Source organism: Bipolaris sorokiniana (genome assembly GCF_000338995.1).
Source record: "Bipolaris sorokiniana ND90Pr unplaced genomic scaffold COCSAscaffold_2, whole genome shotgun sequence".
NCBI lineage: Eukaryota > Fungi > Ascomycota > Dothideomycetes > Pleosporales > Pleosporaceae > Bipolaris > Bipolaris sorokiniana.
In genome coordinates this window covers 388,928-405,277 of record NW_006911896.1, presented here as the reverse complement: position 1 = coordinate 405,277, position 16,350 = coordinate 388,928, and the positions used below count along the sequence as shown (strand labels likewise).

Sequence of the window (16,350 nt, the reverse complement as noted above, 5' to 3'; positions counted from 1 at the left end):
AGACATGGCAGGAAAGCTGCTCCACCTTGCTCGGGAGTTACTGCAAATCGCAACGGGTCGAGGTCCTCGGCCTGTAGACGCTGACCTGCTCTGGGTCCCCGATGAGCATTTTCGATACGGTAAGATGGCGACCGAGCAAAGGTTTACTCTCTCCGCATTTCATATTTGCTAACGACTCTGTCTACAGGGCAGCTCTCACTTGAAGAAATAGAAGAGGAAGATAAGAAGTACGTCCTTGAGCACGATAGTCTTAAACAATGTGGTGGTGAGGCACCCGAGTTTGACGAAGTCATCGAGGACACTGATTGTGAGGGTGATGGTGCGCCAATCATAAACGAAAAAAACTACCCGTTGAAGGAATACACGTAGAAAAACGGAATTTCTGGCATCGAGGACGAGGACAAGACTGACGGCGAGGGTAGCGATTTGGGTAGTGACTGTGGTAGCGGCTGATATATCGATATGTAGCGTAGAGAGATATGGTGTACTGGTACCAAGGCAAGCGAGAAGATATGGGAAGACAAACAGAGCTTCCAGGTACATTACTTCTTGTAGCACAACTTCTCCAACGAGCAGTTCGACAAATTAATCAAGTCAATGCTATGCAATACAACCCGGGAGGATCTTACAGTATGTATCAAAGTATTCTGGTATATAGTTAAAAAACACTTTATGTACTACTGCTACTGCAACTGAGGGTGCTTCTACCTTTACTCCAAGTACTCTCCGTTCGTCTCTTTGTGAATGACATCAAACAATGGCTTTGCACTAAACCAACCGGCCCGTGGAGTTCCGACCGTCTTGTGTGTGTAAACAGCGTCTTCGTCGTTGATCTTGACCGTCTGGCTTCCTCGGCCCGCTGCCGCCGCATCCGCCATCAGCTGCGCCTGGCAGCACTTTTCCATGCTCACGAACCAGAAGACGGCCTCCTCGATAGTCTGGCCAACCGTCAACAAACCATGGTTCTGCAATAAGGCAGCCTTTTTGTCGCCGAGGCACTTGGCAATGTTTTTGCCCTCCTCGGCAGCAAGCACGACTCCGTTGAAAGACTCGTAGAGCACGTGGTCGTCGTGAAAGGCGCAAGAATCCTGTGTTATGGTATCGAGCTTGCGACCAAGTGCGCAAAAGGCACGGCCGTAGATGGAATGAGAATGTGCTGCGGCCACGACGTCTGGGCGGGCCGTGTGGACAGCATGGTGGATCATGTATGCCGCCGTATTCAGGAGACGGCACTCTCCTCCGTCAATGACTTTGCCGTTTGCATCGACAAGAATCAGGTCTGACGCTTTCATTAAACTGAAAGCCACTCCGAATGGATTGACCCAGAAGGTTGTGGGGTCTACGGGATCCTTGGTCGCATTAGCAACCATCCATGTGTACTATTGTCAGATTCAGGAACCAACTCTCAAAGTGATGTGGCCAGCCACACCCTCGTCAAAGCCATATTTGCCAAAGATGCGGAATGCAGCAGCGAGGCGGCCCTTTAGGTATGCGCGCTCCTTGAGTGGGTCATCGAACTTGGGTGGTCCTGGGAAATTGAGCTGCATTCCCTTGGCCTGTTTTTCGCTCAGGCCAGGCTCCAGGGGCACAGCCGTGCTGGGTTTTTGTTCGGGCGCCTGGGGTTCAGTCGCGGACGGTGGAGACATGATGAGTGTGGACGCAGAAAACTATGTAGTGAGACTCGGACGAAAGAGAAGGATAGACGGCCGTGGAGGAGAGTGAATATGCAAAGATAGCGGCAAGGCACAATGGAGTGGCAGATAGTAGAAAGTAGAAACAAGGCAATCGTAGGATGGTGAGCCAGCGCCTTGCCAGCAACTGCGAGCAAGTAACCTCGGAACTACATAACACGCCCTTCCGAAGCCATGGAAAGTGCGTTATCGGAAGGCTTCCGATTTCCTATCTGCTTGCGCCTAAGCAATCTGAAAGCCGTGATTGGCCGCGCCTGTGTAGGGAATGCGGGGCGGGCGGGCGCCCGTCTATCGAGACGCGGGGTAGTGAGCCTCTTGTTCTCGACCTGGCTGACGGCAACGGTCAGCCACGCCCCTCTATCTGACTCTTCTAATGCCATCATCACGGCGACAATTCACTCGTTGCAAGCCAGGCTGGACATGCTGGGGAGCCGACACCCGAGGCCCGTGAACTGCCCTAGACTCAACAACACACAGTCTCTCTCTCTTCTCGATACTCTACCTTCTGGCTTCGAGCATGACAGTACCCAAGTATCAAGGCCCTCCATGTCTTTGGAGTCTGACATGTGTATGGCAGATATAGGGAACCCATGCTATTTCGTGCAAACACAAGCCAGCCCTCCCCGCGTCCCTGTAGACAGGCATGGTATGTGTAGTAGGCAAGAAAAGAAACCAACTTCTAGGTACGGTACCAAAGTCTGCATGCCTCCGTGCACGTGACGTGTCACCGGCAAACGACGACCACGTAGCAATCAATCTCAACACCCATTCGTCTTGTCGACAGAGTATCCCAGCCCTATCGGAAGCTTGGGGAACAGATTGATCAGTGGCATAGAAGATGGTCGAGTGCAGTAGTAGAGAATAGTAGGTGCAGGGGTCAGTTTGCAACTTTTCATGTAGCGAGTCCCTAAGATTACCAGGTAAATGTGTGTAACACGTACGTATTAAGTTACACCACAAGTAAGCAAAATATGGATAGGCTAATGCGAGGCAATCAGATCATGGAAACGTCATTCCCATCCATGCCAGCGTCGACTGTCACTTTCATAGTTGCATATGCGCTTCCCTCGGATATACTCTGATTGTTTCTGTAGTGCGTCAGTAAACTATTATCAGCATACTAAATAGTCGTGGACCAATGCAAGATGCCATCATAATGGATTTCAGGTTCAGGGCTAGACTGGCTAGTTACCCAAGCAGACCAGCCCTGATTCAAACACAACCGGAGCAGTGCGGCTAGCTAAGTGCTCCACTTGGGTTCAAGAGAATGGAATGCAGATGCATGTGCGTACTGCAAGGACGAAGACGGAGGAGCCGATAAAGCGGGGGATGGTGCTTACTGATGGCTGCAGGCAGACTGCTACCGAAGCATCCACAGCAAGATCATCGCAGGCATGCCACGACACGCCCCGCTTTACTATCTCCATAGATGCTGCACGGTCGGCACCCTTGCACTTGGTGTCTTGAGGGCTGGACAGAACGGAGTAATTTCACCCTTGTCCATGTATATTGGTGCGGCTTGCGGCTCGGAAGAAGCAACCGACTGAGTGGCACTTGGCGGATTCCACCTCTATTAGCGTGTGCTGAAGAGATGCAGAAATTCACGCTTGGTGCACCTCCGGCGCCTCAGCCTTGCACATTTGGTCTATTACAGCCACGCGTCATTTTTTCTAGTGGTCTGATGGGATATGGCCTCGAAATGACGGGTTGAACTGCAAACCGTGCTGCGTCATGTCGTTGCGCCCAATAAGCAACAGCTTGTCTGCTAAAGGGGACAGGCCACATTTTGCTCAACAGCACGTGGGAGGCGAGGTGCCAAAGCTATGGGAGCACATGTCAAACAAAGACCTTTGTGAATATGGCACTGAGGTTGTCGGCTATCATGTTTTGTGCTGGCGCCCGACCTTAAAAGCAATACGCAAGTTGAACAGTAAACAGTGAACAACAGTACTGTATGTCGATGCCGACAAGGGAAAAGCAACCCATAACTGAGGTTTCAGATGATGCTGGGGCAAGTGGAGCATGGCAATGGTTCGCCATGGCTGTGTGCTCTTAGAGGCTGGCGGGTTTGCCGAGCAGCTCGATAAAGCATATAGTGCTCGCGGGATGACGATCTGGAAATGGAAAATGGCGTTGATGGGACGCCCGATTAGGAATACTGCAGGATAGGCTGTCCTCAAAGAGTCAAGGTGTTATGCGCAGTCATTTGGCAGCGTGAGAAATGTAGTAGAGTGGAGGCGGAGACAAGAGTGGAGGCTTGGGATCTGCAGCCAATGGAGCGGACAGAGTGCATGACGTACCATGGAAGGCCGGCAAAAGCAACCTCAGCTCTCCTCCCTTCTGCTGCGGCACCATGCCGTCGAATGGCGAGCTGACCGTCGCGCATCCCGTACATATACGGCCATGTACGCCGTCCACGCCCCAGTTAGGAAACTCTCCTGTTCGCTGTCTCCGACATGGCTTCATTGCAAAGAAAGCAATCCCAGGGTGAGGGCATGGTGTACGGAGGATCGATAAGCGAGCCGTCCGCGGACTGGGAGGGCGGGTATTGCTTGAGAGATCAACTGCTGGGCTTGACCATTTCACGCCTTAGCCGGCTGCCCATCGATGATGCTGGTTGCTGATCACGCTCGTGGCTGGCTCATGTCGGCGACAAAACGATGAAGCGACGGTCAGGGCCATCCCAGTCGTCACAGCGGGAGGTCCGTTCCTCGACCCGCAGATCCGCTTGTGGTTACCGATCACAACCTGATCTACGCTAGTGCCAGAGCGCTGCAATTCGCAATCCACCAACCACAGCCTGGACAGTCGGCTTCGTTTTTTTCCAAATCAGATGCACATTACGCCTCCTGGCCGCTCTTGGACTACGGCCATGTACTCTTAGGTGTAGAGTATGCTGTGTCTCTGCCTTTGCCACTAGTGCACACCCACGTACACTGCATTTTTTACACCTCTTCCGAGACTAGCAGGCCTCCAAACACCGTCTACACCCTCTCTACAGGATTTGGTGTTTCATGCCATTGGTTTTTTGACTACGTAAGCAATAAAGAGGCAATCTCGAAGCCACCAAGCCAGTGTTTTTGCAGACAGCTATATCCTAACAATAGTCTGGTGCATCTATCTAATATGAACAGTCAAGGGTCATACTTACGCCATTGTCACACTTGATGGTATCACGACAATTGTCGGGCTCCACATATGTAACCCTGCCTATCATCTTGCGTGTTTGGTTGCTTTGCCGGGCTGAGCCTGCAACGGAACATGCGCCGCACCCCACACCTAGACGATAGGCGGGTTTGGCATAGAGACCATCTGTACGCGCCAATGCTGTATATCACGCACAGAAGGAATGCCAAGCTTATTATTTCAACCCTGATGTAGGGATCGACGACCTGAATTATCAGCTCAAGCCACAATGGGTACCCTGGACATACCTTCTTCCTGGACTAGCTGAACTAGCTGCCATGTGAACCAAGAATAATGCATTGGGAATGCTTCGGTAGCTGCGATGTGGGATTATGGTCCGATGGTCAATGCCATGCAAGCATAAGTGCCCCACCTGCTAGCTGTAGAGCATCATGTTTTAAAGAGACTGCCTGCGCTCCGGACACTGAGCTTTCTGTGTTCCAATCCACATGCTGCATCTATTCAGTGAGTACTTCTTGGTGTGAGCCCCCTCAACAATAGATTCTGACATCCATCCGCAAGAAAAGCAGAAAAAGAAGCGCTCCCAACAGTCACCCGACAACACTGAGCATAGAGATAGAAATAGTCCATCTATCTCCTCCATTGACTCCGGCACTACTTCGCCTTTGCAAATTCCTACTCGACTCTCACCATCCCGATCACAATCAACAAAGGCATTACCATCTCCTCCCGAGATTAGCTATTCTACCTCTACTGCACCAGCACTGCAGTCCCAACCCTCATCACAGTCTCTAAGAAAGCCAGCAATAGGGCCACAAAGTCCCTTGCCACTTCAAGAGCCAACAGTAATTGTTCCGTCATTGTCTGTTGACACTAGCCCTGCATCAACCCCGGCTACAGGCTCTAGATCTATTACACAACCATCTCAGCAGCCTATTCCGTTAGAAAGCACGCAACCTGCTCTGCCGCGCCGGTTTTCGGTGACCTCTAATCTTTCAACACAATCCTCAATCACCTATAGCACACCGCCACCTCTTCGGCCTAGCATCATGTCTCTCAGACTCTCTGCTTCTTCCGGAAAGTTGAACGGAACCAATGGAGCAAGTGTGCTCTCCCCAACAGAGTCGCCTGGGGCGCTCTTCCGTGCCAAAGGACGTTTGTCATCCTTTGCCTCTTCTCGTGGCACGAGCGGAAACTTTGGCTCAATCAAATCCCCCAAGAAGCGTCTTGGCAGTACTGGCAACTACCAAAATTTGTTTGTCCAAGAATCTGCGGCAGCTTTGACTGACCGTAGCAAGAAGGCGCTGGGCGTTGCGCATGAGAACATCCGCGATGTTACTTATGTCTCTTTTCTTGAGTGGATCAGATCCGAGCGACTGACCACACTCCCACACAAGGGCAGCCGGTGGGACAGAGTCCTGATTCGCGCCCTTTATTTTGCAGAGCAACTTCACAAGTTCGAACAGGCCATACAGCCGTTTGCTCACAACAGTGCTTCTGCTGCCATTGTTGGTTATGGCCATGCACAACTTCTTCTTGAGCTCAGCCACCACAACTCTGAAGCTCTGGACAAGGCATTCTCAATCTTCTACAAGTTTGCCATGTCCTTCCACTCGGTCTTGCACCGTTCCGAGCTGTTGGCCGCGAGCCCTGAGATCCGCGAGCAGATCTGCCTTCTCTACGCAGATCTTATCAGCCTCGTAGTCGATGTTGGCATTCAGTTCTACTACGCCGCCAAGGGTACGTGGCTTTATCTTTAAACCGTCTCATGAACATCTGCTAACTACCCTAGGTATGTCATCTAACTCTACTAGCCTAGACATTTTCGAGCAGTTTGGCGATACGATCGAGTCATTCCGCACTCGTCAGAACACTGTGATTGAACTCATCTGGCAATCCCAAATCGAAAACGAAGTTTTCGAAGAAGGAGAATCCATTGATGTTCAGCATCTGAGCCGATGGCTGGCTTCTCAGGATCGGGTGATTGCAGCAATTACTAGAGATCATGAGACATATGTGGACAATCAAGCAGTAAGTCCAAGGACGCATTACAATATAGAACAAACACTTACTTGATGCGTTTCAGGAGTTTACTTGCTTGTGGTTCAACAAGCACTTGACGAGATTTTTCCACAGCCAAAACCGCATCTTCTTGGTCACCGGCCAATCGGGTGCTGGTAAGACCACCCTTGCTGGATCCATCGTTGAGCGTCTGCAGCGGCCTATGAACCGCCAGCAGTACGATACATTGTTCTGTTCCCTCTCCCCGGATATTCCAACTGCTGCGACCTCGCTCGCAGTAGTGAAGTCTTTGCTCTTCCAACTGCTAAATCTGCGCATTGGCAACATGAACATGTACTGGGCGCTTTTCCGGGCCTATAACCAGTGCCGAAACTGTGAAGATGTCAAGACTTACGAAGAGTATCTTTGGCAGGCATTGACAGAGGCCCTTCAGCACCCTGCTGCTGGCTCCAATGAGCTTGTGATTGTAGTCGACGGTCTGGACGAGATCGCTGACTCCAAGAGCGCCTCCGTACAAGCAATGGGTGGTTTCAGCCCGACCGGTCTTCTGGAGAAGTTGGCCAAGGTTACAAAGCAGGGCCGCGGCGTAAGACTGATTACAATGTCTTCTTCTGTGAAACTCTCATCTCCATCCATGGGCATTCAGCATGAAATCACACGCGACGATGTTCGGGATGACTTGCACGCTGTTGCCCTACGGTCGTTGATTCACAACCATCACTTCCATGGCCAACGTGCTATCGAGCAAGAACAACTAGTGGATCGGGTTATCCAAATATCCAATGGGTCATTCTTGCAGCTCTCATTGATTTGTGAGTTACTCAACGGCCAGAAATCCCCTGATGCTATGAGCAAGGTAATCAGCGGTTTAGAGACTTCCAAACCTACAATCTCTGACCTGATTGTGAATCTCTTCAAACAGCTGAACCCCAGCAATGATGCAAAGACCATGCTGTCATGGGTTCTGGCTGCTGAGCGGCCCCTCACCATCGACGAGATTCGCACTCTGTTCTCTGTCGATGTCCAGCGCGGAACTATCTCTGACAAGGGAGTCAACGTCAACGAGATGTTCAGGTCTCTGGAGCCGCTGTTCACTCTGCACCAGCGTATTGTGCGATTCAGGCACCCTGTAATTCACTCCACTCTTCATGATCTGGCTGAAACTGGTAAGGTTTCTATTCCACTAGAGCATAGCGAGACGGATCTGCTTCTTAGAGTCCTGGCTTATACCAAGTCTGTCCTCAAGGACAGCAGGAGCGAGCCGACTTTTGATATCTCCGATCCATCGACACCAGACAACCTGTTCAAGCAATACCGCTTTCTTGAGTACGCAGTGAGATATTGGGTCTTGCATTTGCAACAGTCCCCTCTGGCCCCCAAATCGACCGGGGAGTTCAAGCCAACTGCTGAACTCAAGAAAGTCTTTCCGGAAACGACAATGCTTGCCATTTTGGAATCGAACTGCTGGAACTTGCAACTCCCGATTCCTCAGATACTTGAGCTCCAAAGGACTGTTGGTAACGTGCGTGAAACGCTCTTCACAAAGAACCATCCCGCCGTTCTCCAAACCTACCTAGCAATTGCAACGAGCTACATGATGATTTCCAACACTACTCAAATTGCGAAGTACCTGTACATCTGTACCATTATTAGCAAAGAGACTCTGTCGCCCATACATCCATTGACTGTGGAATGTGCAACTCAATTTTTGAGTATCACAGAGACGCAGACCTCCTCCTCAAGGACCGAGATCATGACGCACCGCGAGCAGATTTTGCAGGTTCTCATCACATCTTATGAGACTCAATATGGTAGCTCTTCTGAGCTTGTCATCAAGACTCAGCACCGTCTTCAACAGCTGTATGACTCAATTAACGAGAAAGAAAATTCGCTAAAGATTTATCGATTGATCCAACTCCATGGCTCTGGACCAAACCAGTCCACTGATGATCACTGGGAGAGTGGAGGCGTTCGAATCAAGCATATTCAGCGTCACGACGATGTTGATCTCCATGGCTCCATCCTTGACAGCGACGAGGTCGAAGAGGAGAGTGCCATGGTCATGACTATCTCTTCAATCGAGTCACTGCTCAGCGTGATCCAGCAGCACCTTCACCGCAAGGAATTTCAACAGGCGGAGAGAATGTACGTCGAACTGTGGATGGAAGTTTCTTCCAAGTGTCGCACTGTCATGAGCATTGAGTGGCACGAAAAGAACATTGACATTGCCACCTCTTATTCCCAGTTCTTGAAGAACCAAAAGCGAAGCAGCGAGTCTACGGCAGTACTTTCGTCAGTCTGGCAGCAATATGAGGCTCATCAGCTCTCTTTCTCCGAGAACATTGTCTCACGACTTACCCATGTGGCCAAGGAGATGAGAAGCATGAACGCACACGCTCAAGCACTCTCGATTTTCAAGTTCGCAAGTTCCTACTACCAGAGTGTGAACCGACAGGAGTCTCAAGCCTCCCTTGAGGTCCGCCAGCAGCTTTCTCAGACCTCTAGCGAGCTCGTTCAGCACAGCCTAGCTAGCACTAGTTCTGTGACAGAAACTACGACGACAGTTTCTGAATCCGTGTTCCAGGACGTATTCTTTACCACTATCTCGAGCTCTAAGACGCTTGATTCTAGCACGATTGCTCTTTCCAAGAAGCTCACAGCTCAGTACATGGCAAAGAAGGATTATACCGCAGCTATCAATGTCATCCACGCTACTTTGAAGCGTACCTGGTCTTCCTTCTTGGCAAGCTCCATTCATGACGTTACCATGGCCACATCGTTCCTCCAAGAATCAGTCGAACTGGTCGAGAGGCTTGCAGAGTGCTATCTGCAGAGGCGACAGCTGGACAAAGTTGATGACGTCTACAACCGCTTTTTCCGCGCTGTTCTTGTCACTGAAAAGATTGACCAAGCCATCTTTGACAAAGCGAAGAACCTCTTGATCAACTTCTACGACAAGCATGGCTATGTGGACAAGGCTATTAGTATTTACCAAGAGATTCTGGTTGTATACCGTGCACGACTTGGTCAAACGCACGAGAAAACTATTGAGACTCTATACATTCTGGCTCAGAGATGTCGCGCTCACCCCAGAAACCATGGATACTGGCTTGACTATTACCTACAGATTCTGGTTGCGCTGAACAAAGAGTCTGAAATTTGCCACAAGAATGCATTGGATGCTTTGCAGGTGGTCACCGTGACATACTGGGAAGATCGTCGCTATGCAGAAGCTGTAACGTTCTACAAGGTGCTCTGGAACACGTTTGTTCGACAACACAAGGAACACAAGGTCTTCACCGACACCAAGTATGTTGAGACGCTGTACGAGCGATACTACCAGTGTCTTGAGGAGACGAAGGCCACTTGGTCTGATTTGTACAAGGTCACCAAGGAGTACCGCGAGACTTCTACTGCTGTCTTCGGCGCTGAGTCTACTATCACCGTCAATGCGACCCTCTCGCTCGCTCAAGTTGCCCAGAGCAGCGAGCAGCATATGTCTGAGGCAATTTCTCTCTACGAGGCGGTTTCGCAGTCTGGCAAACAAGTCACCACCAGGACTACTGTTACTGAGATCAACAACGCACTGTCGTCACTCTATCTGAAGCAGATGCACTCAACGTCCTCCAGCAACCTCAAAGCTGAGACTGTCTCACGCGCCTTGACGATAAGCGAATCGCACTTCCAAGAGGCTACCCAAAAGTACGGTTACAGCCACGAGTCTTCGCTTACCAGCCTGAAGGAGCTTGCGACCCTCTATTCGCGCCAACAAAAGACGGATGTTGCAGTCAAGCAGATTTCAAAGGCTGTCTCTGAAATTGTCACCAAGGAAACCTCCTCGCAGAAGCAAATGGAGTCTGCTGCTTCCATCGCCTCTACTATGCAAGCCATTGGCCAGAGCAGCACCGCGTATGCTATGGTCCAGGAAATGCATCGCCAGATCTGTGCCAAAGACTCCAGGCATGCAGCTAAGTGGTCATTCGATCTGACCAAGACTGGACGCACTTCTCTTGCTTTCCTTGCGTCGCTGCAATACCATCTTAGGAAGGATCTCAGCATCACGTTCTCGGAAATCTACGCGGACCTAACCATGGAGTACATTTACTGGGTCCAGTTCCACCAGACGCTCCAGAACAACGAGAGCCTGACAAACATTCTTCTCGCTGCTGCCCCACTCCGATACTATCTCCGCCGCAACGACAACAAGGATATGATCTCGGTTGTCGAAGACCAGGCTGTCGACCTCTTTGTCAAGCGTGATGCTCAGGACTTGAAGGACTTCAGCAAGGAATCTCCTCGCATTTTCATTATCGGTATCCTTGACTACCTTGGTAGCGGCCGCAACAAGGACTTTATCCGCTCTGTCATTCTCTCCAGCAACCGAAGCGTCAGCCAGCTTACCAAGGAGAAGAAGTTCCGCGAGGCATACGACATTGCTACTCTCGGCTTCCTCTTTGCCAATAAGCACGATGGCTACAACGGTCCACGGGCTATCGGTATGGGCTTCAAGCTTGCTTCTCTCCTTGTTGGCCGTGACGGCAACGAGAAGTGCCCCGATGCTGCTTTGCGCAAGAAGATGCTCGCCCTGTCCAACCGTATCGTCAAGCAAATCCTGGAAATCTGCAAGAATCTCAAGATCAACTTTGCTCATATCCAGCTGTACGAACTGAGCCAGCTATCCGCGCTACTCGGCGAACAGCAAGACTACGAGACCCTCGAATGGCTCCTCACTACCCTCTGGCAGACCCGCGACGCTCAACGCTCCTGGCCCGCCGAAGTCCTGCTCAACCTGGGTCGCCGCCTCATCTGCGCCCGCTACCTGGGCGGCCACCCCGTCAAAGCCATCCGTCTCGCCGAAGACATTGCGTACAACATGCGCCGTGCCCACGGCCCCCGCGCCCCCGTCACAATCGAAACCTATGAGCTCCTCGCCCAACTCTACACCTCAACCGGCCAGCACTACCAAGCGCAAGCCGCCAAGGGCGAAAAGACGGCAAGCATGGCTCAGGACTGCTTCAAGAAGGCCATCCTCGTCCACGAAGACCTTCTCCGCATCCTCGTCAACACCTCCCCCAACGCCGCCTCCACCGCCCAAGACGACGATGACGACGATGACGACGAAATGGATACAACAGCCCAACTCCTCGCTCGCGAGGGTGTAAACGTCAAAACCGCTCCCAACACACCCAGCCCCGAGGCCATCGACTCAAGCACCATGGACCACGCCGCCACAGCCCTCAAGCACCTGCACCTCCTCAAACTCGCCTACCAGCGCTACGGCGGCTGGCCTAAATCCCACGCCGAGTACGAGCGCCTCAATGCCCTTCTCTTCCGCGTCTTCGGCACAGATCCCAAGTGGAAGGGTGCTGAGGGCACGGAGAAGTGGGATGCGAAGCCGTTTGGCTCCGGCAAGGCGGAGTCTCAGGAGGGTGGCTTTAAGGGCGTCGAGGACTGGACGTTTGGAAGCGATGAGCTTGTCATGGGACAGTTGCAGAGGCAGTTGCGGGTTGGGTCGCCGATGATGGGTAATGGAACTATGGTTCGTGTGTAAGAAAAAGAGAGGTCTATGTATATGAGGGAGGGGGTATGGTTGTTATGAACAATGGTTGTTTGGGATAGTGTAGGGTTCCGTTTCGCTCGTTTTATTTCCTTGCTGTTCATTAGTCTGCTTACATGGGTAGAAAGATGCCTTGATGGTGTCACTACTTCTCAGCCTCTATCTCTCTCGAGTTTCTTTCCTTGAGTGTAATGTTTTCTTTACGAAAAGTATGCTTTTGTAGTTCTTAATACCAATGCTGTTAGTACTGCATATCAAAGTCCCATACTGCCTATGTGACACTGTCTATGAACATTCTCCGCTAGCAAAGAGGAACAAGGAAACAATGGACTTCATTTAGTTTTCTCTCTCGTAACAAGAATAGTTATTAAAACGTCGACCTCGCAACCGTCTACTGAGCTTAGCGCTCTGTCTAAGTGAAGGATGCCTATATCAGTTCAACTCAGAAAGCAACTATATTAAATCCATCATAAGACATGAAGCATCATTCATAAAACACCAATCCATCTTAACTCGTTAAGCGTTCGTCAACATCATTTCTATGTTCATAATCCAACACCCCTTTTATTAATCCATCAGCACAGCTCATCTCAAGTTTCAAAGACCTCAGTCAGCTCCCCCCACTCGCCCCGTTCCCTGCACTCCCAGTACCCATCCTTTCCGCCCTTGAGCCTCCAAATCTCTTCGTCACCCAACGCCGCCGCTTCGGCAGCTCCGACCTTACTGAACCAACGCGGTTTCCACTCTTGACCATGTTCTTCTAGAACTCTTCTTCTAGCTCTCTGGCGCTCTTCAAGACGCGCCTTTAGCGCTTCGGCTTTGTCTACATCGCCGTCTTCAAGGGCGCGTTGATCGGGTCGGAGTCGTGAGTCGGTGGGTGGAATGTGGCCTTCTTCAATGGCGGTGACCTGATTAAGGGCGGCGGCAAAGGTGGTGAGGCCATAGTGTTTCTCGGCTTTATCAACCAAGCTACCTACTTTCCAGATAGTCTTGCCAGTCGGCTGTCCGTTGGATGTAAGCTGAAGGTCGGTTGTCCATTTGCCGGTTGCACCGCTGGGGAGAATGGAGCCAGCGTTATCGAATGCTTGAACCAATACTTCTTCTGAGCGGCCGGCAAACATGCCGCCAGCTTTGAATGTGCATACAGCCTTTGCGCCCGTAGTTTCCGAGACAATTGTCATTGTACCGGAGGGCTCAAGATACTTTTCACCCGCAATGACGTTGCGCAGATAGGATGTTGCCAGGGTCCAGGAGTAGTGCTCACCGGAAGCATGTAAGAAGATGCGAACACGACCATCGGTGTTGATCTCAGCGCTCTTGCCCCAGAACTTCTGCATTGGGGTAGGGGATTGAATAAACGTCCATTCTTGTGCCTCGGCTTGGCAGGCCATGCGCACGGGACGGTGAAGGACCTTTTCTGCAAAGAAACGGAAGCCCTTGTCTTCGCGAACTAGTTCGTACGTTTCACCGAGCATAGGGTTGAACGGTTTGCGGATTGCGCGATCCTTGACACGGGCGTTGCTAAAGGCTGAGATTGCAAAAGCGGCCATGTAGACGAGACGCTCTCCCGTTTCTGAGGGAGCTGCTGCAGCGGCATCTAGTAGCTCACTGTACTCGAGCTGTTCGGCTAGTCGTTGCAATGCCGAAGTGGGCTCGTTAGCAGACACCGGCATGGCAATGGTTGACAGATCCTTTCCAACATTCTTTCTGAAGAATGCAATCAGACTTGGGGGCTGGACTTTAGGCGCAGGAACAGTGGCTCGACGGTCAACTGGGTCGAGAGGCAGAGGCTTCAGAGATTCGGGCTTTGTAGGGAAAAGTGCTGGTGTCATTTCAAGTGACATTCGTGGGCGTTCTCTTGTTTCCTCGCTTCCGTTTTCGGAGGACGACTCTGATTCTCCGTCCGAGTCCTCGTTTGGAGCATGTCCACGCTCGTGCTCATTGTCGCCACTATCACGCCGAATAGTAAGCAGTTGCGACTTGCTGCCGTCGCCATCGGTAGCATCGAAGAACTCGTCAACAGATTCTACAGTTGATTCGAAGCTGTTGCGTGATGGCACAGCAGGGAGTGGTGGTGGTTGTGCTAACGCTCGACGTTGTTTGTTTTCGCTGATGAGATTGGCAAAGTCTGCGACGACGGAATCCAAGTCTTTCAGCAGAGCCATGCAGTTGCCATGCAGAAGTTCTTCCATTGGGGAACTTGTACCATGACCATTCTGGGCTGGCACTGCAAGCGTGCCATTTGCTGAGATGTTTGCGGGCAGGGGGGGCAGGGGAGGGACTGCTCCGGACGAGCCATTTTTGTTGGATAGCCCTGAAGGGCTCTGGGCAGCCGAACTACTTGGCTTGCGCTTCCAAAAGGAGGTCTTCTGGGGAGCCTTTTGTTCCGGGAAGTAGTCGCTGGGTTCTGTTTCGGATGGTGCAGGTGATGCAGTTTCGTTTGTCTTGGTAGCAGCCAACGTAGTGCTTGTAGCGGACTTGGGTTCGGTTTGTTGGACCAATCTTCGCACCGCGTCTCTTGTACCAGAAACTCGCCCCATCAATGCCTCGACCCTAGCCCATTCGTTCTCTTCGATCGCGCTCGAGACTTGTGGGAAGCTCTGAAATGTTCCCTCTTGTATTTGTAGGGTAGGTGAAGCCACTGCTCCCTTGTCTGCTGCTGTTCTTGATGCACGGTCAAGCGCATTTTTCCACATTTGGAAATCTTTGTCATTGAGGGCGCGCAGCTGCCAGATCTCCGCTCCTGAATCTACAGAAATTTCCCTCGTTTCCTCGTTCGCGCCGACGGCGGCTAGCGACAGCGGGATGGCGCCGCGCAGAGCGGAGGAATGGTCGTTGCGGTAATACGACAGTGTTGACGAGGTGAGGTCCAAAGAAAAGAAGCGTCTCGCATAGCCCTGATTCCGCTTCCTTCGCTTCTTCTGCAGTACGCCGGTGAGAAAAGACGAGCCAGATAGACTGCCTTGCTTTTGGCCGTATTGTGACTTTGGTCGGTCCCCAGATGTTTGCGCTAAGGATTCGGATGATTCAGCGGGGTTAATAGAAGGTGATGACTTGGCGAGACTAGTTGTACTTGCTCCAGCCATTGCCTGGGCATAGTGCATGTGGTGACCCGATTTTGGGGCGGCATTGGTTGGATATGTCATGAGAACAAATGTGGCCGTCTTAGACACTGTCTTGGAAAAGGTGTTGTCAAAGACAAGGCCGTACATGCCGCCCTCGCCAGGGGGTATGTCGTAAGTGCCCATGGAGACGGTGTCGGCCTCACATTTGCCATGCCAGTGTACCTGTTTCAGACCGATTGCTGACAGCTTTTCCAGGACGACGGTTCGGTCGTTTCTCGACGTCGAGGCTCCGCGCCCGCGCGTTACGGGTGGCTCGAGGGAGGGGGTGCCTGGGCCGGCCTCGAAGGTGGCCGTGGAAGGCAGGTGGGGAGCTGAGCCCGTCGCGTTTCCGGGGTGCTTGAAGATGCCGAAATTGAGAGACTTTTTGTGTGGTTGGACACTCCACGATATGGTGTGGCCCGAGGAAACATTGACCCATCTTACAAGGTAAGACTGGCAGGAATCAGCAAGGGCAGCAGGGGTGGGGGACGGGAGGTGGGAGACGTACCTTGCTATGGACCTCGATGTTCTCCATTCCAGCCATGGTGGGCGGGCGCTACTCTGGTACGCTGGTACTCTGGTAGCTGGTGTATCAGGGTTGTGGTGTCCCAGGGTTTGCAAAAGCAAGCTGTACGCGGGGGGCTGGCGTCAGATATACGTTTGCTGTCAATGCTCGGCGGTCAAGCGAACGCAGGATCAGAATGGGCTGGAGATAAGGCGTCTCAGTGGACGGGCATTTCGGATGGCGGAACAGGTAGGGTCGGGGGTGTTGTCGGACCTAGAGGATGGGCGACAAGAGGCAGTGTGGTGAAGGTTGAGTCGGAATGCG

General features: G+C 51.8%; 4 protein-coding genes across 4 annotated transcripts; 1 reads left to right on the top strand and 3 right to left on the bottom strand.

The window, feature by feature from the left end:
• Positions 1–238: 238 nt before the first annotated feature.
• On the bottom strand, positions 239–1,803 carry COCSADRAFT_32976 (uncharacterized protein). The gene is made up of 3 exons (XM_007697234.1): positions 1,404–1,803; positions 709–1,349; positions 239–647 (listed from the first exon to the last, which is right to left on the bottom strand). The coding sequence occupies exons 1-2, from the start codon at positions 1,644–1,646 to the stop codon at positions 711–713; spliced, it is 882 nt and encodes a 293-aa protein (XP_007695424.1). The 5' UTR covers positions 1,647–1,803; the 3' UTR covers positions 239–647; positions 709–710.
• A 413-nt stretch (positions 1,804–2,216) lies between these two features.
• Positions 2,217–2,886, bottom strand: COCSADRAFT_32973 (uncharacterized protein). The gene is made up of 2 exons (XM_007697233.1): positions 2,690–2,886; positions 2,217–2,628 (listed from the first exon to the last, which is right to left on the bottom strand). The coding sequence occupies exons 1-2, from the start codon at positions 2,737–2,739 to the stop codon at positions 2,226–2,228; spliced, it is 453 nt and encodes a 150-aa protein (XP_007695423.1). The 5' UTR covers positions 2,740–2,886; the 3' UTR covers positions 2,217–2,225.
• A 3,001-nt stretch (positions 2,887–5,887) lies between these two features.
• COCSADRAFT_156478 (uncharacterized protein) lies at positions 5,888–12,411 on the top strand (the record flags this gene model as incomplete). Its single annotated transcript, XM_007697548.1, has 3 exons — positions 5,888–6,578; positions 6,631–6,869; positions 6,925–12,411. The coding sequence occupies 3 exons, from the start codon at positions 5,888–5,890 to the stop codon at positions 12,409–12,411; spliced, it is 6,417 nt and encodes a 2,138-aa protein (XP_007695738.1).
• A 316-nt stretch (positions 12,412–12,727) lies between these two features.
• On the bottom strand, positions 12,728–16,320 carry COCSADRAFT_196018 (uncharacterized protein). The gene is made up of 2 exons (XM_007697547.1): positions 16,030–16,320; positions 12,728–15,974 (listed from the first exon to the last, which is right to left on the bottom strand). Exons 1-2 carry the CDS (start codon positions 16,063–16,065, stop codon positions 13,008–13,010), a joined length of 3,003 nt encoding a protein of 1,000 aa, XP_007695737.1. The 5' UTR covers positions 16,066–16,320; the 3' UTR covers positions 12,728–13,007.
• Positions 16,321–16,350: the final 30 nt, after the last annotated feature.